Source organism: Taeniopygia guttata, chromosome 26, assembly GCF_048771995.1.
Source record: "Taeniopygia guttata chromosome 26, bTaeGut7.mat, whole genome shotgun sequence".
NCBI lineage: Eukaryota > Metazoa > Chordata > Aves > Passeriformes > Estrildidae > Taeniopygia > Taeniopygia guttata.
In genome coordinates, this window is record NC_133051.1 from 675433 (window position 1) to 698244 (window position 22812).

A 22812-nucleotide genomic window follows, 5' to 3' on the forward strand; every position below is an offset into this window, starting at 1 on the left:
GTGCTTCTCCCGTGGGCCCTGGGCCGGGCAGCAGCAGCCGGTGCTGATCTGCTCCTGGAGAAGAGCTCTCAGGGCAGGGGGTGTCCTGTGACTCAGAGCATGATTTCCTGCAGGAGTTAATGGTATTTGTTTTCCAGGGAAAGTCTGCCCAGCCCTCTGAGGGCACAGCCTGGCACAGGTTGGCACAGGCTGGAGAGGAGCTCGAGCCCTGTGAGCATCCCCCCGTCTGTCCCACCGAGCCCAGGTTGCTCCAGTGCTCGCATTTGATTTGCCGTGGTGCATTTCTGCCATCAGCCCAACCTCCATCCGTGTCCCCTCGCTGCCAGCCAGGACAGCCCTGGCCAGGGCAGCCTGGAGCTGCTGCAGCTCCTGACTCCCACCGGGGCTCTCGGGACCCCTGCCCCCGCCACCCGCTCACAGCCCATTTTCCCTTGCCCATTTGCATTGGCTTGCAGTCGATATTTTGTAAACGAGCCTTTTCCTGGGTTTTGTTCTTGTTGGAGCTGGTGGAGCTGGAATTGCAGGTGCTGTTTTCCCTTGCCGTGGCTGCCAGGGACCCTTCCCGCACGGAGGCGGCTCTGGGGGGCTCGGCTGGGCAGGGGCCGTGTGGGCAGCTCGGGCACGTCTCAGCCTCCCTTTCTCCTGAAGACACCCCAGGCTTTGCATCTCAGCCTCCCTTTCTCCTGAAGACACCCCAGGCTTTGCATCTCAGCCTCCCTTTCTCCCGAAGACATCCCAGGCTTTCCTTTCCATCCCACCCTCCCTTTCTCCCGAACACATCCCGGGCTGTCCCGTGCCCGGCCCGGGCGGGGCTGGGCAGGAGGAATGCGGCGTTACCGCATTGCTGAGCCGGAGCCGAGCCCGGGCTCAGCCCGAGCAGGATCAGGCTCAGCCCGAGCAGGCTCAGCCCGAGCAGGCTCAGCCCGGCTGCCACACTCGGAGCCCCAGGGACGATGGTTTTTTCTCTCCCTGCTCGGAGCTGCTGCCCTCAGCTCGATGTGCCTGTGTCACTCAGGGTGGGATGGGGCGTGGGTGACACCAACACAGCAGGAGGGACCTGGAGTCACCCGGCGTCCTGCTGAGCCCCTCACCCGCATGGAGAGGCGGTGACTGCGGGGTTATTGCTCTGAGGTACATGCCAAGGGCCCGGTGAAGGTTTGCTCAGGTTGAAAACCAGTTTGAGCTGAAATCCGGCGTGTGGGCAGCGCTGGGTGGTGGCGGCCGCAGCCTGAGCTGCCTTTGCTCAGCACTCCTCACTTCAAAGAGGTGCTTAGCTTGGAAGTTTGTGCCTTTGCTGCCGCAGTACAATAACAATAATAATAATAATAATAATAATAATAATAATAATAATAATAATAATAATAATAATAATAGTAAAGGTACGCTGCTGTTTCCCTCGGTGTTTGAAGGCTGGAGCTGAGGTGCTGAGAGCGGCACTGCCCTGCGGGTGGTGTGGGCACAGCGTGCAGCCCCTGCCCGGTGCTGAGCTGGCTCCAGGCTCTGGTACATCCCCGGAACCGGCTCCAGGCTCCGGGAACCGGCTCCAGGCTCCGGCACAGCCCCGGAACCGGCTCCAGGCTCCGGGAACCGGCTCCAGGCTCCAGGAACCGGCTCCAGGCTCCAGGAACCGGCTCCAGGCTCCAGCACAGCCCCGGAACCGGCTCCAAGCTCCAGGAACCGGCTCCAGGCTCTGGGAACCGGCTCCAGGCTCCAGGAACCGGCTCCAGGCTCCAGGAACCGGCTCCAGGCTCCGGCACAGCCCGGGCAGGTCAAACGGAGCCCAGCTGGGCTTTTCCCCGCCCGGTGCCCGCGGAGCCGCCGCCGTGCCCGTGCCCGCTGCTCGCCGTGCCCGCCCCGCAGCTGTGCGCTCACAGGGTGTGGATGTCTGGGGATCCCTGAATCACCGCTCTGTCATCGCTGCGCCCACGGGCACCTTCTCTGCAGGTGAGGCAGGGCGCTTAAAGCCTGCCAGGATCGGCCGCGCTCGGAGCTCTGCGGTGCCGGGGACGCAGGGACAGCGCAGGGCACGGGGCAGGTGAGGTTTCTGTTCTCTGCGGGTGTGTGCTGCCCCTGGGCTATCCCACGGGGCTCCTTTCCCTGCAGGAGACTCTCACAGGAGGTTTTTATGGATTTCTCCTTTTCCTGGAATGTGACTTCGGGCCACCGTGCCTGGCTGGAGCTGGGATTGACTCTGGAAGGGAAGGGTGGGGCTGGGGCACAGAGCGGGGCTGGGGCACAGAGAGGGGCTCATTGCCTTGGAGGCAAATTCAGTTTCAGCATCTGATTTTCCTTTTCATTATTCTTGATTTTGCCCCCACGCTATTCTGGGTCGATTAATTAAAACTATCTCCCTGTGAAGTGAGAAGGAAGCAGGACCTGGACTGAGCTTTTGAATTGATATTTTCTGCTCTTTTCAGTCTTGCTGCAAACTCCTCCCCAGGTGTGTCTGGGGCCAAATGGAGCCTCGCTGCCAGCTGTGGCCATGGGCAGTGCTTGTGCTGCTGGGTAAGGCTCACACTGTGCTCCCAAAAGAGCAGGGAGCTAAAGAGCAGCACTGCTGAGCCTGGCTGTGGTGCTGGGGGGTGGCAGGGGGCTGCTCCCTGGCCTGAGCTGGCTCTGGGAACGGGGGACACCTCCAGCGCTGGCTCTGGGAACAGGGGACACCTCCAGGGCTGGCTCTGGGAACAGGGGACACCTCCAGGGGTGGCTCTGGGAACAGGGGACACCTCCAGGGGTGGCTCTGGGAACAGGGGACACCTCCAGGGCTGGCTCTGGGAACAGGAGACACCAACCTCAGCTGGCTTTGGGAAAAGGGGACACCTCCAGGGCTGCTCAGTTGGATGGGCAAGGCCCAGAGCATCTCTGCAGCCCAAACCCTGGGGCCAGGGCAAGGAAGTGTTTTGGAAGTAAGCCTCAGCACAAAGCACTCTTATTTACAAATAAAGGTACCTGAGGCTGGCACACCCTTCTCTCGGGTGCATTGGGAAGGGTGTCCCAAGCACGGCCTCGGGGCTGCTTTGGTGCATGGGGCTGGTTGGTGCCTGTGCCCCTGGCAGCAGCCCTGACCTGTCCCTGCTGTCACAGGTGCCCCACAGCTCCTGGCAGCGCAGGGATCCTGTTCCCAGGGCGCCTGCTACCCTGCCCCCAGGGACCTGCTGCTGGGCCGGGCTCCTCTCCTGACAGCCTCCTCCACCTGCGGCCTCAGCCAGCCCGAGACCTACTGCACACCCCACGGACAGGTACAGCCTGCTCACCCCCCGACCCGGCCCTCTGAGCCTTCCTCCACCCATCCTCCCACCCCACCCGGGGGATGTGCCAGCCTGGGGGCTCTGAGCTGCCCCATGGGATCAGCTTTAGGGTCCTTTCCAGCCCAGCTCATTCCGTGGTGCTGGGATTTGTCCCCTCCCAGCCACGCAGTGTCCCCTGGAGCCCTTCTGTGCCATCCTCGTGGATGAGCTGGGCACCAAGGCAGTGCCAGGGCATGGGCACGCAGTTCTGGCATGGAGCAGCGTGGGCAAAGCCTCCCAAACCCTCCTGTGCCGGGGCGTGTTGGTTATAAACTGAACTCGTATTTCACTTGCCATAAACGGGAACACTCCAGGGCTTTCCCAAGGGCTCGGAGAAGCTGCAGAAGTTGTTTCCAGTCCCTGGTTCAATGGGGGCAGGAGATGCAGGGGGAGGATGCTTCACCCAGCTGCAGATTCCCACTCTGCCAGCGAGTCAGAGGGATTCAGGGGTAAATGTGCCCGAGTCAGAGGGATTCAGGGATAAATGTGCCCGAGCACAGAGCTGGGAGCTGCAGGGTGCTTGTCCCTGCTGTGAGCGCTTCCACAGCCTCTGTGGCTGCTGTTAACCCCTAAGAGCCCTGCCAGGAGTCCCGAGGGTCAGTGCAGGACAGGCAGGAAGGGTTTGGGAAGAGATGCTCCAGAGGAAAGGAGTGGCAGCTCTCCCGTGGGGCAGTGTTTTCTGCACCGCAGCCCAGCTCCACTGAGCCAGCCTGCTGCTTTTAATTCCTCTGCAAACTGGAGGCCAAGATGTGGCTGGGAGCGGATTTGTTGTGGAGCCAGTGGTGTCCTGGCTGGGCTGGAGAGATTTCCGCTGTCCCTGAGCTCAGGCAGGGGGCAGCTCCCAGCCCAGAGGGGTGTGAGCACTGAATCCTCCTCACGCTGAGCTGGCTGCAGCATCTCTCCTCCCTCAGGTCCTTTTCCAGGCTGACAGGCACAGTCAGGCATTTCCTCCACTCCCTTTTTTTGGAGCTTTTCTGCTGTTCCCAGGGATCAGGATTTGTGCTCATCACACAAATAAACCCCTACTGCTTCCTGTGGCTTAATTAGTTTTTCCTGCCAAATTTCTGCTTATAGATGAGGAAAACTGCTCAAAAATGTGCCTCTGAAATCTTCATTTAACAATGACTTTTAGCAGTGACTTATATTTGAAAAGGGGGCATGGGGGCCTTGTGCTTGGGAAGTGAGTGAGGACAAAACCTTGATTAATCTGCACATCCCAGCAGCAGCTGGAATGGGCTGGGCACCCCCTTTGCCTGACCCTGGCAGCTCTTTCAAGGGCCATCACTGGGATCCTCTGCATCGTTTGTGATCTCTGAAGTGGCCCTGGAGGCCTCGGCTGGCTGTGGATTAGGAGTGACCTCCTGGCTGCAGGATTAGGGAGGGAGGGCTCCTGGAGGAAGGCAGGGAGCAGGGCTGCAGCCCTCTCTTCCAGGCCACAAATCCCAAAACTATTTGGGTTTCATGTCCCTTGTGCCTTGCCTTACAAGCAGCGGGGTCAGAGGGGATAGGGAACAGTTAACACGATGTTGAGTTGGATTCTGCAGTTCTGGCTCTGGGAATGGGCTCTTCTCTTCCTGACATTTTTCCTTTATTGCAATGAGAGATTCAGTTACTGATAGCAAATCCCCCAATTTGTGTTCTGCCGCTGTAATTGCTGATGGAGCCTTGATTGTACCAACTCTTAACTTGGGAGAAATCCCCATGGGTTCAGCATTTCCTAATTTTTCCCCTCCCTTTCTCTACTTCCCTAATTAAACAAAACCGAACTCGATTTCCCTATTCCCATCCTATAAAAAGCAAGCATGTTTAATTTATGGACTCCTAGGACTATTTTTTGGTTTTTGCCCTTGTTCAGTTGCCAAATAGGTACAACTCTGGCGGGGGTTTTGCAAGCTCAGCAGAGGGCATGGGACGAGGGGTTGCAGCAGCGCCCGGGGCTGGCAGCGCTGCCCGGCTGCTCCTCTTTTGCAACTCTGGTGGTCAGTGCTCAGCTGTCCTCAGAAAAGGGGCTGGAATTGGGAATTACACAACCTGGCTTTGCAGGGCCTTTGTCCCCCAGGTAACCTGCTGCCCACCCCTTGTTCAATACCCCTAAATCCCTTGAGTGCATGAATTCCCACTGCTCTACTGAGCGTTCCCAGGTAGAACTGGAGTGCTCACTGCTGTCCCTCTGGAATTTTGGAGGTGCAGAGCTGCCTGCTGGGGCTGGGTGCCAGGAGCCTGGCTGGCACAGCTCTGTCCCTGCCACAGCGGGGTCAGGGCTGGGACCCCCGAGCCCCACAGCCAGGAGAGGTCCCTGCCCCACGGCTGCCCTGCTCAGCATCCCTTTCTGCTGACAAGGGCAGTTTATTTTGGGCTGTGCTCCTGTGCCAGGAGGTTCTTATTTCAAGGGCTCTCTGCTCATGTTAAATGGCAGCAGGAGCTCCTGAAATGACTTTGGTCAGGGGCCAGCAGGTTAAATTTGTGAGGTTTGCTGGCCCTGCGTGAGCTGCTCAGGAGCTGGGTCACAGGGCCAGGGAGGAGGGGAGCAGCACAGACCTGTCACTTCAAGTCATTTTTTGTGGACTTTTCCCCCCTTCCATTTATTTCTGAGACATGACTCTTATTTAATCTGAGCACAGGAGTTTCCCCTCTCACACAACCATGCTGTGAATTATCTTTCAAAAGTCCGGAATGAATTTCCCTTAATCCCAGAGCCTTAAACCCATATTTTGGGTGACTGGAGCAGTTTGGAGGTACAGAGGGCGAGAAGTTATTTCCTTGCAGCCCCACAGGCTCTTTTACCTCCCTGCAAGGTCCTGGCAGCCCCAGCCCTGCCACCACAGCTCTGTCTGCTCCTGGCCAGCTCCACACCCGCTGAGCTGCCCAAAAAAGGAGAAATGGGGAAGAGCTGGGAAAAGTACGTGCTGGTAGAGCTCTCCTCCTTTTGGGCCGTCATTTTTGGTAATTCCCTCTGTCCCAAGGAACTTTGAGACACATAGTCACAGCTGGTAAGAGCAGACCCTGCTCTTGTGCAATACAGGGGTTTCACAACTTACTCCGAGCATGTGAAATGAGTTTGGTTTCCAGTGTTAATTTTAGCCTTAAATTAAAAACTGAGGGGTGAAAAAAAAAAAACAAAAAAACAATGAGATTTTTGCAGCCAGCACAGCCCTGGGCTGCCTGGGAAGGGTTTGTCTCACACCATTGGAGATTGGTTTTGATTTAGCACCACGTTTGAGTGGGGCTGTGGCTGCTGGAGAGCGGCTGTGTGAATGATCTCATAAGTGTGCACAAGTCACTCCTAATGAATAATTTAGCTGAGATTAACCTTTCCCCTTGCAGAAAACCTTCCTTTCTCCTTTGCTAAGCACAGTCAGGACTGGTGGGAAGTTTAATCACCGCTGGCAATTGTTCAGTAGATTTTTTCTGTGGATAATTCCTGCAGCTCCCTGACAATTTGCTCCTCATGGCCATTATCTGAAATGAGTTCTGCCTAGTCCTGATTAAATTATTTGTGATTCTCACTGGGAGAGCCAGGGAAATGGCATGATTGTATCTTTTCAGTGCTATGTTTGCTTACTTTGTGATATTGTTATAAAGATTGTAGTTTGCCAACTCCTGTGGTGGGGTATTTATAGACAGGGAACATAAAGATTGTGGAAAATAAGGAAATAGATGGGTCACAAGTGGGGATCTCACTGTGCACCCAGCTGGGGAAGGGTTCCTGGGCCTGGGACAGAGCAGACTCAGGTCTGGGCTGTGTTAGGAATGAAACCACAGATGAAGTTTTGTAAACCACAAATTCATTTTTAAGGGGGAAACCACTAATTGTGGTGTCACCGTTCCTGAGCCCGCCCTGTCCCTTCCCCAGCCCCAGGCAGGGCCCTGTTGGGGTTTGGGTTGGATCTGACTCTGTTTTGAGTGTCCTGTGGAAGGTTTGAGCACAGGGGTGGCTGTGCAGCGCTGCTGTCCCTTGTCACCCTGCCCAGACCCTGAAAGCCAATTCCCCTCTGGGGTCCCAGCATGCCCGTGCCTCCGGAGCCACCGAAGCCACTGCAGCCCCTGCCAGCCCTGCAGAGGTATCTCATTGCCTCCCCCGTGCCAGCTGTGCCCCTGCCAGACCCAGACCCCTCTGCAGCCAGGGTGACATTTCTGAGCCCTCAGGGCCGCTCCTGGCACGCTCTGCTCCATCCCCCTAATCCCCCTGGGACGCTCAGTGTGACAGACGTGTCCCACTGCTCCATTTGGGAGCTCCTCTGCTGCCCAGGCCACTGACAGCTCAGATCTCTGAAGCTTTGGGCTGGAGGAGAAGATGCAGTCTCAGTGCCCTGGCACGGGACACCTTCCACCGTCCCCGGCTGCTCCAAGCCCCATCCAGCCTGGCCTGGGGCACTGCCAGGTCTGGGGCAGCCTCAGTTTCCCTGCATAACCTGTTTTCCACCAGGCTGGAGGTGCTGAGCCCTTCATTTCATGCCATGAGCAGCATCTTTCCCCTCCCAGTGGTCTCTGAAGTCCTTGGCTCCACTTCAAGTGCTTCAGTCCCTGGGTCCCCCTGGGATGCTGCTGTGGGTTCTGGCAGCACCTCCTAACTCCCCATCTCCTAATTCCCATTCCCCACCTCCTAACTCCCCATCTCCTAATTCCCATCTCCTAATTCCTATTCCCCATCTCCTAATTCCCATTCCCCACCTCCTAATTCCCATCTCCTCACTCCCCGTCCCCCTGGGCCCTGCCCTTCCCACCTTGGCCTCTCCTGGGTGTCTCCATCCCAGTTTCCCGGTGGTCCTGGCCCAACCTGCTCGCCCACCCCGTGCCTTGGCTGCTGTCCAGCCCTTCCCCAGTCTCTTTCCTGCTGTTCCTGCCCATTCCTGAGCCGGCTCTGGAGCCCCGTGGTGGTGGCTGGCGGTGGCTGCAGGGAGCGTTGCCTGTTTAGTGACAATTTGGGGATTTGTTTGCTCCCGAGGGACGCTTTTCTCCCGTGCTCAGTCTCTGTTTACTCCGTGGATGACTTGCTCAAGTGAAGGGCTGAACTTTGAGCCACTCGACTTCCACCCCCTGGCTTCTCACCCACTGCTGGCCGCCACTCTGCTCCCGGGGGACAGCCCTGGGGCCGGACAGCCCTGGGGCCGGGCATCGCTCTGCTCCCGGGGGACAGCCCTGGGGCCGGGCACCGTGAGCCCCTGGAGGGGACAGAAAGGCCCTTCTGTTCAGCAGCAGCCCCTCGGCTGTGTGGAAAGGGCCAGCCGGTCCTGAAGGGCTGCAAAGGGCTTTCTGTCAAGTGTTGGCCTTGTGGAAACCAGGGGGGTTGCTTAAAAAACCGCAGTTTGGATGGGTCGCCAGAAACCTGTGTTAGTCCAAAGCATTTTGGGTTTAGTTTTTAGTCCATAAAACCTTGAGCTGTGGTTTTCAGCGAGGTGTGGAGGGGAGCACTCGAGGCCTGAGTGTGGCCAGTCCCGCTGCTCGTGGTTCCTCAGCCGGCTCTGAGCTGCTGCTCCGGGTCCCTCATGAACTGCCCGGCCTCTCCTCCCCACCCTGCGCCCTTCAGGGGCTCGGGGTGGTCACCCCCCTGTCCTTTCCTTGCAGTGGAGCATGAAGTGCTGCAGGTGTGACTCGAGGCTGCCGCACAGCTACAGCGGGCACCGCGTGGAGAACGTGCTGGCCTCGGCCGGCCGCGCGCGCTGGTGGCAGTCCCAGAACGGTGAGGGGACCCCGGGCACAGACTGCCACAAAACCCGCCCGAGGGCACCAGGGACCGGCACTGAGCTCCGTGGATGGGGGGAGGAGGGAAGGGCCGGTCAGTGTCCCCACTGTGCCCGTGACGCCGCTCTGTGCCCACAGGTGTGCCACGCGTGTCCCTGCGGCTGGACCTGGAGCAGCTGTTCCAGCTGGACAGCGTCGTGCTGCACTTCAGGGTGGGTGTGTGCGGGGGCTCCTGCCAGGTGCCAGTGCTGTGCCAGTGCTGTTCCAGAGCTGTGCCAGAGCTGTGCCAGCGCTGTGCCACTGCTGTGCCAGCCCTGTGCCAGCCCTGTGCCAGACCTGTGCCAGACCTGTGCCAGCGCTGTGCCAGCCCTGTGCCAGCCCTGTGCCAGCCCTGTGCCAGACCTGTGCCAGTGCTATGCCAGCGCTGTGCCAGACCTGTGCCAGATCTGTGCCAGTGCTGTGCCAGCCCTGTGCCAGTGCTGTGCCAGCCCTGTGCCAGTGCTGTGCCAGACCTGTGCCAGACCTGTGCCAGCCCTGTGCTAGCGCTGTGCCAGTGCTGTGCCAGCACTGTGCCAGACCTGTGCCAGACCTGTGCCAGCCCTGTGCCAGCCCGTGTGTCTGTCCCTGCCCGCAGTCACCGCCCGCAGCAATGCTGATCGAGCGCTCGCTGGACGCCGGCAGGACGTGGCAGGTGCTGCAGTACCTGGCATCCGACTGTGCCACCGCCTTCCCCCATGTGCCCCCCGGGCCCCCCGAGGGCTGGCAGGACCCCCGGTGCCAGGAGCTGCGCGGGCACCCCCTGCACGGGGGCACGGTAGGGACTGGGGGGCTGTGGCTGTGGCTGTGCTGCTCTGTGACGGGCAGGTGCTGTGCCGGGTGCTTTGCTGTTCCTGCAAAGTCCTCTCAGCTCTAAATGCTGTCCCTGGGTTTGGCCATGTGTGCAGAGGCAAGTCCTGAGCACACGGTGCCCAGAGCAGGAGCAGGGAGCAGCTCGAGTTTCCTGCTTTTTAACCTGGTTTCTTTCCCTCGAAGGTGAAATTCAGTGTCCGAGAGCTGGGCTCTGCAATCAGCTCCTCTTCCAGCCAGGCCATCGGCAGTGAGTGCTGGGCCTCTCCCCGAGCTGAGGAGGGAGAGGGGAATGAGGCTCCTGGTGCTTCTCCCTGCAGGGTTGGGGAGTGCAGACCTGGGGTAACCCCTGGGGAACCCTCAGCTGGAGCAGCATCTGGTCTTTGCTGATGGCTCAGCTGCTGCTCCTTGTGCCAATTCCTCCTTCCCTTGCTCCAAGCCCTCCCCACCAGCTGCGAGGAGCTTCTGCTGCCCCTCACACCCGTCCCCTGTCCCCAACAGAGCTGGGGCCCTTCACCAACCTGCGCATCAACTTCACGGAGCTGCCCCACATCCCTCGCCAGGGCTACCACTCGCCCAGCACCTTCTACGCCGTGACGGAGCTGCAGGTGCTGGGGAGCTGCTTCTGCCACGGCCACGCCGAGCGCTGCAGCCCCGGCGGGGAGCGGCACGGCACGGTGAGCTGGGGCTGCAGGGGCCAGGACATGCTGGATGGCTCCACATGGGCTGCCAGGGGCTTGGACACTGCCAGGATGGCTCCACATGGGCTGCCAGGGGCTTGGACACTGCCAGGGTGGCTCCATATGGGCTGCCAGGGGCCAGGACACTGCCAGGGTGGCTCTGCCATGGGCTGCCAGGGGCTTGGACACTGCCAGGGTGGCTCCACAAGGGCTGCCAGGGGCTTGGACACTGCCAAGGTGGCTCCACATGGGCTGTCAGGCACCTGGACACTGCCAGGGTGGCTCCACTGCCTGCCTCAGGACACCTTGTGTAGTTTCCCCCCCTCACGCAGCCCCTGAATAATCCAACTAGCTCAGAGATAAGGGGCTGTGAGGGGAGCAATATCAGGAGAGGGGAAAGATATTCAAAAGAGCTCTCACCCCAGGGTATATCTGGTACAGCTCTCTTTATTCTGTGGTGTCCATGGGAGAGTGGGGCAAAAGAGAGAGAACAGGAAATGTTGGGGCAGGAAGGAGGGTCCAGGGGTTATCTTGATCAGAGTCACAGGGTCCCGGGGAAGGGGGGCACAGGGTGCCCATGAGCTCAGTGTAACACCCTTGGCCGCAGTGAGCAGAAAGGGGCTGTGGAAGGGGAGGCTGTTTGAGGGGCATGAGCTGGGAGGCCGGGGAGGGTGAGGCTCGGTGCTGAGCTGCTCACCAAGGGTGACAGTGTTGAGCTGCTCACCAAGGGTGACAGTGTGTCCGTGCAGCAGGTCCCTGCAGGCTGCGTGTGCCAGCACAACACAGCCGGGCCGCACTGCGAGCGCTGCGCCGCCCTGTTCAACGCCCGGCCCTGGGCGCCCGCCGAGGACAGCGACCCCCACGCCTGCCAGCGTACGGCCAGTGCCCCCAGCCCCAAATCCTGCCCGCAGCAGCTCCCAGCCCCTGCCCGGGGCTCTGCGGGGCCGCTGTGACACGGGTCCTGGCACCTTTGCCTCTCATGGGCAGCAGCAGCAGCACCCAGCCCTGGTGCCGCTGTGGGGCTGGCACGGGTGTCACCGTGTCACCCGGGCCCCGTGGTGCCAGCTCCAGCTGAGCCCTTCTCTGGGATGTTTCAGCATGCGACTGCAATGGCCACGCGTCCTCGTGCCACTTCGACCCCGAGGTGTTCCAGGCCAGCGGCGGGGCGGGCGGGGGGGTGTGTGACGGCTGCCAGCACAACACCGAGGGCACCAACTGCGAGCGCTGCCGGGCCGGTTTCTTCCGCGACGCGCGGCGGGCGCTGAGCCACCCCGAGGCCTGTCTGCGTGAGTGCCGCCCCAGAGCCCCGCAGCCCCTTCCCCATGGGCTGTCCCCTCAGCCAGAACCCTTCTGGCCCCTCTGCAGCCTGCGAGTGTGACCCGGAGGGCACCGTGCCCGGCTCCGTCTGCGACCCGGCCACGGGCCGCTGTGTCTGCAAGGACAACGTGCAGGGGGACCGCTGCCACCTCTGCAAGCCGGGCTTTGCCCAGCTGGCCGCTGCCAACCCCGCTGGCTGCCGCAGTGAGTACCCCTGGGACGCCCCCCTGCCCCCGGGGTGCCCCTCCCAAAGGGAGCCAGGTCCTGCCCCGCTTTGCTTTGGGGTTTCCAAGCCAAGGGCCCGCTCTGTGAAGGTTTATAAAAGCTCCTGGCTCAGTCTGGGGCTGGTTTCAGGTGTCCTTTTGGTGGGGTTTGGGGGTACAGCCGTGTCCTCAGTGCCCCCAGCGCTCAGGGGTGGTGCCACGCAGAGTGGGCCAGCTGTGGGTCGGGGCACTGCCATGTCCCCTCGGGCTGGGGGACGCTGGGACCCCCGGGCTCCAGCCCCCGCTGCAGGTTTGGGGGATGCTGCCAGAGCGAGGGGCAGCTCTGCTGAGCTCAGCTGGGAAGGGAGAGAGGAGCCCCCTTGGGCGGTGCCATGGTTTGACACCGGCCCCTCCGTGTTGCAGGGTGCACCTGCAATGCGCTGGGGACGCGGCAGGACACCGTGCCCTGTGACGGTGACACCGGCAGCTGCCTCTGCCTGCCCGGCGTGGTGGGCAGCGACTGCGGGCAGTGCGCGGCCGGGCACTGGGGCCTGGGCAGCGGGCAGGGCTGCCGGCCCTGTGCCTGCGACCCCCGCGGCTCCCGCAGCCCCCACTGCAACCAGGTACCCCCCTTTCCCCTTTCCCCTTTCCCTTTTCCCCTTTCCCTTTCCCCTTTCCCTTTCCCCTTTCCCTTTCCCCTTTCCCCTTTCCCTTTTCCCCTTTCCCCTTTCCCCTTCCCCTTTCCCCTTCCCCTTCCCCTTCCCCTGTGCTCGCTCTCTCCTCTCCTTTCCCTGTGAGCAGCTCTCAGGGCTTGAGCTGCACAGACCAGGGTGTCACTGCCACAGCTCTGTGTCCCCTCGCTGGGGACCTGGCACACCATCAAACCCACCTGCTGGGTGGCTCCTTTGTCCTGTCCTGTCCATAGGAACTGTCACAAAAAGAGCTGTGGGTTCCCCAGTGCATCCCACTCCTATTTCCCTTCTAATTCTTAGAAAACACCACGACAGACTACTCAGGAAAATGAAAGAAAGTGGTAATTACTGAGGCGAGATTAAGTCACTTGAACAAGCCTGATATTTATCAAGGAAGTCCTAATAAGACATCTTCATCCAGGCGAGGGAAGTTAATTATGCTCATTTGTTAATGAAAAGCATGCGTGCTACTTCAGGCTTAGGAGACAACTGGGAAAATTAAAGTTAAATGTAAAAAACCCCAAACCATGACAAATTCTAAGAGCCTAAGATAGGTTCCAAATGAGCTCAGCCTGGGGAGGAGACCCGAGATGGCAAAGCAGCTGCTCGTGGGCAATGGCTTTGTTTTTGAAAGAAGGCTGAGCACCCTCCTGGTGGTGCTGGGGCTCTTTGGAGCCTGTTTGCATCCTGTGCCAGAGCTGCAGCCTGGCACAGCCCCTCGGGCACGGCCTGGGCACAGACTGAGGGGAGGAAATGTCCATGGGGGTTTTGGTGGCCAAGAGCAGCTGGGGGAGGGCTCTGCCAGGTCCCTGACGTGCTGCCCTCTCAGTTCACAGGGCAGTGCCCGTGCAGGGACGGCTTCACAGGACAGACGTGCTCGGCCGTGGGGCAGCAGCAGTGCCCGCCCCGGCACTACCGGGATGCACGGGGAGGCTGCACAGGTACTGCCCGGGTGAGACCACAGATTGATCCACCAGTGATTGATCCCAGCAGCCTGGGGCGAGTCCTGGGCCACCCTGGGCTGGTTGTGGGCTCAGGGCTGTGCCAGCTCCTGGGCCGGGGGGCTCGTCCCGTTCCTCTGCCCCTGCAGGAGGGGATGGGTGTCAGCTCGGGTAGGGAGCCATTAACCTTAATTAAGAGTCTATTTTATAGAGATATAAACTAATTCACCACCACCTCTCTCTGCCTCACCTGTCCCGTCCCAGAGTGCGACTGCGACTTCCAGGGCACGGAGGAGGCGGGCTGTGACCGCGCCACGGGCCGGTGCCTGTGCCGCGCTGGTGTCACCGGGGCCCGCTGTGAGCAGTGCCAGCGGGGCCACTGCAGCTCCCAGCGCGGCTGCCAGCCCTGCCACCCCTGCTTCCACACCTACGACGGCGACATCCAGCGCCTGCACCAGCGCCAGGCCGGCCTGGCCAACGCCACAGCGCGGCTGCCCGCGGGCACGGGCGGCTCCCGGCTCGGCCCCCGGCTCTCGCGGGCACAGGGCAACCTGCAGCAGGCACTGGGCATCCTGGGCAGCCCCGCTGGCACGCAGCAGGGCCTGGCCAGGGCGGGCAGTGTGCTCGCTGCCATCAGGTGAGGGACGGGCATTGCTCCTGGGGGCATCCCCGATCCACCAGAGCTGCTGGGGTCTGTCTGTGAGCTGCTTCTGCGGGTTCTGCTTTGTTCCTGTGCCCGCCTGCCTGGCTCTGCTCATGAGGGGAGCAGGGAAGCAGCAGAGCAGCACTTCCATGTGTGCCCGTCCTGTTTCTGTGTGTGCCCGTCCTGCTTCCATGTGTGCCCATCCTGCTTCTGTGTGTGCCCATCCTGCTTCCACATGTGCCCGTCCTGCTTCCACGTGTGCCCATCATGCTTCCACGTGTGCCCATCCTGCTTCCACATGTGCCTGTCCCGCTTCCAGATGTGCCTGTCCTGCTTCCAGATGTGCCTGTCCCACTTCCACACCTGCCTGTGCCACTTCCATGTGTGCCTGTCCCGTGCACAATTTCCCCAAGGCAGGAGTGTGGTGGCACTCTCAGGGCTGCGTGGTGGCACTCTCAGGGCTGCGTGGTGGCACTCTCGGGGCTGCCTGGTGGCACTCTCAGGGCTGCGTGGTGGCACTCTCAGGGCTGCGTGGTGGCACTCTCAGGGCACATCCAGCATTCCTGGTTCCTGCGTGGGCACGGCCCTGCTGTGGAGGGGCTGCAGCCCAGCTCCCCTCCCTGCAAACCTGCGAGGCCCTGCCGTGTCCTCGGCTGCCTGTGGGCTCAGAAGTGCCCCTTTGCCAGGTGCTGGCAGTGCCCCAGCACAGCTGGCCCTCTCAGCCCTGCCCTGTCTGCTTTGCTCTCTGTCTAATTCACATTTTGTTCTTTTTCTCTTCCAGGGAGCAGGTCCAAGGCATAAATCCCAACCTTCATTTCCTGGATGACACTGCCTCTCTGTTGAGGGAGCTCGAAGCCCTCAACAGCAGCTTGTTGGCCACCAGCTCGCAGTTCCAGAGCAAGAAGAGCCAGTTTGAGAGCAGCCGCAGCACGGACCTGTCAGGTACAGCTCTGCAGCTGCAACATCTCTTCATTTGCACTCCTTCATTTCCCTCAGCCTGGCTGCCTGGGGTTCCCCTGGCTGGGTGGATGAGAAGAGGATTTAACCTGCTGTCAGCCTCAGAACTGCAGTCCCCTCTCCAGAGCTTCCCACGCAGCCTGGCCCATGCCCGGGGCTGTCTCCCTGCCGGGGGATTTGCTCTGGTGGTTTGGGGCTGGCAGCACGTTCTGTGCTCCTCTTCCCCCCCTGCACAACCCCTGCTGCCAGGGAGGGGTGGGAAGGGGCCAGCCCTGCTGGGAGAGGCACCCGGGGATGGAGGCTGAGCACAGACAGAAGGGATGGAGGGTGGGGAAGTGATGCCAGGCACTGGGGAGGAGAGAGCTGATTAAGCCTGTGACGATGCTGGTGGTTGCTGCCATGAGTCCTGCTCCGGCTCCTTCTGCCCCAGTGCCTCGCTGCTGTCCCCTCCCTGCCACAGCACACAGCTTGGGGACGTGCCAGCCGTGCCCAGTGGCACCAGACAGTTCACTCTGCACCTCTCTGTCCGCTCAGAGCTCCGTGTCGTGGCCACCCTCCTTCCAGCCTGTGCTGGAGGGGAACGATGGGGCTGCTCGGGCGCTGGGAGGAGGCTCTGAAACCTGTCCTGCCCTGCCAAAGCTCAGGATCAGCGTCTGGGCCTTGGCTGGCTTCAGTTTAGTTACAGCCTCTTAACCCCAGCCCCGAGTTCAGCCCTTCAGGAGCCCTCGAGGGAATGGCTGAAGGGTGTTTGGAACTAGAAGGAGTTTTTGGTGATGCCTTGGTGACTAATCCCTGCACGCTCTCCTGAGCAGGGATCCAGCGCAGGGCAGAGGCTGTGCCTCCCTGAGAGCCGCGCTGCATTTGTGAGTCATTTGTGCCCTTTATCGCCTTCATTCCCACAGGAGCCTTCCAGACCATCCGCTCTGCCTCCCAGAGCTCCAGCCGTGCCAGCAGCCTGGCCAAGGCAGCCCCGGGGCTGCTGGCCCAGGCCCGGGAGAGCCGCCGGAGCGCCGTGGGGCTGCAGGGGGACCTGGCTGGGGACACGGCCAAGCTGCTGGCCCTGAGGGGCGAGCTGGCCTCGGGCCCTGACCTGCGCCCTGTCATCAACCAGGTGAAGATGCAAAGCGGTTTTTTATCTTGCCCACGGGCTGCAGCTGCTTGGCAAGGGGGCCCTGCAGAGCTCAGCAGTCTCACCCTGCAGGGCTCAGCAGTCTCACCCTGCAGGGCTCAGCAGTCTCCCCCTGCAGGGCTCAGCAGTCTGACCCTGCAGAGCTCAGCAGTCTCACCCTGCAGCCTGCGCCTCTCCCCAGGCATGGCAGGACAAAGCCTCCCTCCAGACAAACTCGGCTGCCTTGGCCGAGCATCCCTGCCAAGATCACAGATCCCACAGCACTGCCCTCCGCCCCCTCCAGCCTGGCCTTTTCCCTCCAGGGACTCTCTCGTGGCACTTCTTGTATCTCCAAGACCCCCTTAATTTCTGGATGAGGTTTCTCTTGTTTCTCCTCTGCTGCTTTGCTATTGCCATGGAGACCCATTTGGGTGTCGGTTGCTGTGGAGACCACCAGGCTCCCCTCGCTGCTGCTGGGGGCACCAGCACGTTCTGAGCCACCAGCCTGGTGCCCTGCTGCAGTGTGAGCCTGGGGGCACCAGCACGTTCTGAGCCACCAGCCTGGTCCCTGCTGCAGTGTGAGCCTGGGGCAGCTCTGCAGATGCCAGAGTCAGAGCTGCTGCAGCTCTCAGGTGCAGTTCCCCCGGGCGAGCAGGGCACAGGGGTTGCTCTGCACGGAGGTTTGCTCCACGCAGATGTGCTGTTACTGTCCATGAGCCACTGGGGCTTGGCCCCTGCTTTGCTCCTGGCTCTGCTGCAGCTCGGGCTGCTGATGCCACAATGACCTGGTGTCACTGCTCGGGTGGGGGCATCCAGTTCTGGCTGCCCTTCTCCGACTGGCACATCTCCAGCACTTTGGGCTGTGCCACCTGTGCCACCTGTGCCACCTGTGTCACCTGTGTCACTTGTGTCACCTGTGCCACCTGTGTCACTGCCAGCCCGCTGGGCTCCCTCCCGTGCCCACCCAGCTCCTGCAGCACGGCTCAGAGCTCCCAGCTCAGAGCTCCCAGCTCCCTTGGCAGGGTGTGCCATGCCTGTGGGGCTGTGTTTGCCTCCCCGCGGGCACCGAGGTGTGTCCAGCCGGGCGCTGCCCAACCCCAGCTCTTCTCTCCCTGCCCAGGTGTGCGGAGGGGCCCGCGTGGAGCCGTGCACCCCTGCCCGCTGCCAGGGGCTGCTGTGCCCTCGGGACAACAGCTCTGTCTGTGGGGCTGGCCGGCCCTGCCACGGCCTCCTCCCGCTGGCCAGCGGGGCCCTGGCTGCGGCCGGGCGAGCGGCCGAGGAGTTTGGCAGCCTGAGCGCCCGGCTCCGGGACACGGCACAGCTGGTGAGTGTGGCACTGCCCGTCCCCCTGCTCAGACCTCAGCGAGTGAGGAGTGCCCACATCAAACTCTGCTTGAGGCTTCACCCTCGGGCAGCCTCCGAAATCCAGGAATTTTGGAGTGGGAGGCTCCCTGCTGTGAGTGGGTCCTGCCTCCCCAGATGGAGGCACCTGAGTGGCACTGGGCACAGCACAGGGAAGCCTCTCTCCCTCCTGGCTTGGGATCAGTATGGCAGAAGGGCTGGGACCATGGGGAGCTCTCAGATTCTGCAGGTTTGATGCATTTGACACAGCCAGAGAGAGTTCATGGGTTAGGGCTCTTGCAGCTTCTTTCTGTGCCTTGCAAAGAGGAAGGGAGGTTTCAAAGTAAGTCAAAATGCATTTCAGAGGTGTTTTTAAAAGCTGAACGGTGCTGTCCTTCTTTGAGAGCTGCCTTTGCAGAGCCCAGCCTCAGTGTTTAACCCTTGCAGCCCTTCTGAGCTGCAGCACAGTGAGGACAGGGAGCAGGGCGGTGGCAGGGGCAGGGCAGTGGGTTGGGGATGGACAGAGGCCCCAGCGGCTGTTGCTGTGTGCAGATCCAGAGGACGGAGCTGTCGGCGACCCAGATCCAGAGCAGCACGCGGCGGCTGGCGGAGCGGCTGGGGGCCAGCAGGACGCAGCTCCAGGGCGACGTGCGGCGAGTGCAGCAGCTCCTGCAGCGGCTGCGGGGCGTCCTGGCAGGTACCTCTGGCACGGCTGGGCCGGGCTGGGCTGGGCTGGGCTGGGCTGAGCCTGCCTCGGGCGTGGCACGGTGCTGCTTGGAGCGCTCAGATCATCGCTGGGCTTGGAACAGAGCTCCAGGGTCACAGTGCCAGCCGTGCCCGATCCCCGCCTTGTCACCAGCCCAGAGCACTGGCTGCCACCTCCGGGCATTCCCTGGCCACTCCAGGGATGGGGATTTGCAGCCAGCAGTGACCTGAGGCGCAGAGGTTTTCTGGCCACGCTCACTGATGCGGACACACAGACAGATGACCCTTCTCTGGAGCAGGCTGTTAATCAGATGAGGATTCCTTGTTGTCCTACAAACTGATAGGATGACTTATTGTTCACAGACAGATTGTAATAGCATAATGAGCCTCCTGAGCATTAGCTGAGTAAGAAAATCAGGTCATTTGGTGCTGCCTGGTGTTAATGATGAGTGAAGATATTTCTGAGCTAATCACTGGGCTAATGTCCCTTGGGCTCTGCCTGCTTCTGATTTATTAACTTTTATTTGTGACATGAAAAAAAGCTTGTCTTGAAACACACCCTCATCTGCTCAGTGAGGGTGCCTGACTGCTCTTGCCTCAGCCATGCTGTTAGCGTTGCCAAATTCAAGGTATCATTTCAGCTCTTTCCTGAAAGTTTTGCTGGTGTGAATGAGAAGTGCATGGAATTCAAGGAGAAGTGTTCGGAAGGGATCCTGGCAGCTGTCAGGAATGAGGAGACGTGTGTGAAACATGCCTGGGTGTCTGCCCTCCTCCTCCCTTGTGTTTGCACTCCCACCTCCCCTGAAGCTGTCTGTGTGCTGGCTCTGCAGACAAGGACACGGATCCTGCCTCCATCCAGGAAATCAGTGAGTCAGTTCTCTCCCTGCGTCTCCCCACGGACGCTGCTGCAGTCCGGAGGAGAATGACGGAGATCCAAAAGCTGGCGGCGGAGCTGCAGTGCCCCGAGGACATCCTTGCCCAGACGGCCGAGGACATCGCCAGGGCCAAGCGGCTGCAGCAGGAGGCAGAGCAGGCCAGGTCGGTGCGGGTTCAAGGCCGTTGCCAGCTGAGGGTCCCTTGGCTGGGGTGGAACTGGTGGTTCTCAGCTGGGTTCAAATCTGGCTCTGCCCGAGCTGTCCTGACTTGCACAATCTGAAGTTTTAGGCCGGGATCTTCTGTGTCCATCCAGTGCCTAACAGATTGAGTCTGCAATCTCCAGACACCTCCCTGGGGCCCCAGTGCGAATAAATCTCCCCAGAATAGATCCTGTTACAGATACCAGCACAGGAAGGGCTTTATGGAAAGCAGTGGAGGCTTTTCCCTTATCTCGAGTGCCTGTGCTGGGAGATGACAGCGTTGCCCTGGTATTAGTTGATATTGGTGACCTACATCCTAATTGCACAAGAGAGCATGGGGAGAGTTAATGGGCTATTTGTTTTCTGGGTGAAAGTTGGGACGATTATTCCACAGTCCCTTAAAAAGTGATTACAGGGTGTCCTTGCCAATTTGGAGCATCTGCTTTGTCACAAGTTGACTTGCAGCAATACCCCAGCAAGAAGGTCAGCAGGATAAATCTGTAAACTCCTTGGCAGTGTCTGACACCAGCTTAACCTGCTGGAAGTGATGAGGCAGGGGAGCCTGGCTTTCTCCAGAGCTCTGTTACCTGGCCCAAGCAGTCCCACTGTGAGCAGGAAACTGTTCATTGGAGCTGCTTCTGTGCTTATTGCTTTCCCATGGTCATGCAGCATGAAATAAATGATTCTGACTAGCTTGAAGGAAGGCATTTCTCTCCCCTTCTTAGTCGTCTCCTCTGCTTGGGGCTGTGAAGCAGAACTGACGTTCCTCTCACAAGGAAACCTGCTGGAGTGCAGATGTGTGGGTTTTGGGGGTGGGACACTGCCGCCTTCCCAGTAGCAATCCTCTCCTGCTCCCCAAGCTCCCTGATTTCACCTCTGTGACCTCGACTCCCAGTCTGAGCCCTCATCCACACTCAGTCCCGCCTGCTTCCCACCCTTCCCCAGGAACCGGGCGAACGCCGTGGAGGCCAGCGTGGAGGAGGTGCTGGGGAACCTGCAGCGAGCCAACACGGCGCTGCTGGAGGCGCAGGGAGCCCTCAGGGGCTCGGGCTCCTCGCTGCGCTTCATCCGGGAGCGCGTGGAGGAGGTGAGGGACGCAGCAGCCCCCCAGGAGCCAGCCCAGGCCCTGTGCCCGGCCGTGTCCCTGAGCCAGCCCAGCTCCTGTGCCCGGCCGTGTCCCTCAGGCAGCGGAGCGGGCACAGGGAGGGCTGGGACGTGGCTCCTGCTGACCGGGCTCGCTGTGCCCGCAGGTCGAGGCTGTGCTCGGGCCGGCCCAGGGGAACGTGGCGGCCGTGGGGGCCGGGCTGGCCGGGCTGGCCGGGCGGCTCTCGCAGCTGCAGCGTGGCACCGAGCAGAACCGCCTGCGGGCCGGCGACACGCGGGACACGGCGGGGACAGCGGCACAGCGGGCCGGCGGGGCCCAGCAGGTACAGGGTCACAGGGGGGACTGGGTCACAGCAGGGACTGGGTCACAGCAGGTACCGGGTCACAGCAGGGACCGGGTCACAGCAGGGACTGGGTCACAGCAGGGACTGGGTCACAGCAGGTACTGGGTCACAGCAGGTACAGGGTCACAGCAGGGACTGGGTCACAGCAGGGACTGGGTCACAGCACAGACTGGGTCACAGCAGGGACCGGGTCACAGCAGGGACTGGGTCACAGCAGGTACCGGGTCACAGCAGGACCAAACAGGACCCAGCAGGTACCAGCAGGGCCCAGCAGGTACCAGCTCACAGCAGGTACCATCTGTGGGTGTGCCAGGACACCTTCCTGTGTGGGCTGTGGCTGCTGAGCTGTCACACCCCAGCGTCACCCTGCTGCTGAACCCTTCCCAGTCCTAAGGCCCTTTGCTGGAACTCATTTCTGGCCTGTCCTGCCTGAGGCAGAGCAGCTCGTGTGGAGCTGTCTGTCGGTCTGTGGGCACATCTCAAACTGGCACACACTTGGTCACAAAGCTCTGCTGCAGTGTCCATTTGACATCCAAACAGGACCCAAGGCTGGAAGTGCCCTGTGCCCAGCCTGCTGCAGGGTGTGTTTGCTTTGCAGGCTCTGGCCCAGGTGAAGGAGCTGTTCTCGGAGCTGCAGAGCCGGGTGGGGCAGGGCCCGGCGCTGGGCGAGCAGGGCAGGAGGGTGCAGAGCATCGGCCGCGAGGCGCAGGCGCTGTTCCAGGAGACCCTGGGCATGGTGCTCAGGATGGAAAGTAAGGCTCTCACCAGCTCTGCCATCGTGCCCTGGCAAAGAGCTGGGGCTGCTGTGCTCTGCGGGAAAGGAGCAATGAGGGGCACAGCGCACTTTGGGCAGCGAGAGGTGGGATCTGGGCTGGAGCTGCTGCTGCTGTGCCAGGAAATCCAGAGTCTTCAAGGGTGCCACCACGAAGGGAAGCCCTGCCTGCAGTGGCACTGTGCTCCTGTTTTCCTCCACACACTCCCTTCCGTTTTTTGGCATTCAGAACTAACAGGAGTGGTGCTCTGGGGGCTGTTTAGAGGGTGGGGAGCAGGGGGAGTGCGGGATGTTGGTGTTCTTGCCCTGCCACAGCTCTGCAGGAGCGAGATGGAGGCTCAGCCCAACCCCACCAGGTAACCCTTCCCTTCCCTGCCCTCTCTCCTCAGCTTTAGAGTCAGAAATTCAGGAAGGCAACAAGGCCCTGGTGTCCAGGATGTCGCGGCTGTCGGGGCTGGAGGAACAGGTGGGAAGGATCCGGGACAGCATCAAGAGGAGAGTCGCCTACTACGAGAGCTGCTCCTGAGCAGCCCCCGTGCCCAGGGCACCGCCGCCTCCTCTGCACCATCCCCACTTCCCAGCTGGAGCTCTCCTGTGCCCAACAGCCCTATTTTTAGCAAGTTAATTTTCCGTACCTCTGGAAAATAGCTGCACTGAACCGAAGGAGCAGCCCCACGGAGGGGGTTGGACTGGCCAAAGCTGCCCAGTGGTTGGAGGAAAGAAGGGGGAGAGACATCAGGCTCCCATGGCAAATAAACACATCCCTGGGTTGTTATTTCCAGAGGGCTTTATAAACCGGGAAATTATCTTTTTCTTCTTTTAGCCAATTCAAGCTCTTTAAGCTGAATTTCACTGTTCAAATTAAAGCCCTCCTGTGGGGTCTTCTAAAGCTTTTTTATCTGTGCTGCAGTTAATTCTTCAAACAAGCTATGGCTTCAGTACTTCCCTCTGAGATCTTCCTTCAAATAAGCAGATCAGAGAAATGGAGAATTTTATCTCCCTCTGTACAACATACCTATATTTATGCAAATTAGAGAAACACAGGCTCATAGTTGAAGGTGAAGTCAGATGTCTTGTTTGATTTTCTGCCACAATCTGCTTATTTTCCACAGAA

General features: G+C 60.6%; 2 protein-coding genes across 3 annotated transcripts in view; one reads left to right on the plus strand and one right to left on the minus strand.

Moving 5' to 3' along the window:
* Positions 1–22812, minus strand: part of G0S2 (G0/G1 switch 2) — a 64462-nt gene that overhangs the window by 7494 nt on the left and 34156 nt on the right. The window lies entirely within an intron of this gene.
* LAMB3 (laminin subunit beta 3) lies at positions 1774–22592 on the plus strand. 2 transcript variants are annotated; one of them, XM_072918843.1, is made up of 23 exons: positions 1774–2035; positions 2418–2505; positions 3085–3239; positions 8853–8967; positions 9108–9181; positions 9604–9783; positions 10002–10065; positions 10317–10492; positions 11245–11368; positions 11593–11781; positions 11861–12016; positions 12439–12638; positions 13537–13648; positions 13913–14285; positions 15073–15233; positions 16151–16359; positions 17477–17680; positions 18250–18394; positions 19233–19440; positions 20424–20565; positions 20729–20905; positions 21525–21678; positions 22088–22592. In XM_072918843.1, exons 2-23 carry the CDS (start codon positions 2457–2459, stop codon positions 22222–22224), a joined length of 3504 nt encoding a protein of 1167 aa, XP_072774944.1. In that variant the 5' UTR covers positions 1774–2035; positions 2418–2456; the 3' UTR covers positions 22225–22592. The 2 variants fall into 2 exon arrangements, with proteins under 2 accessions (XP_072774944.1, XP_030147848.4); XM_030291988.4 differs by having other exon boundaries at positions 11248–11368.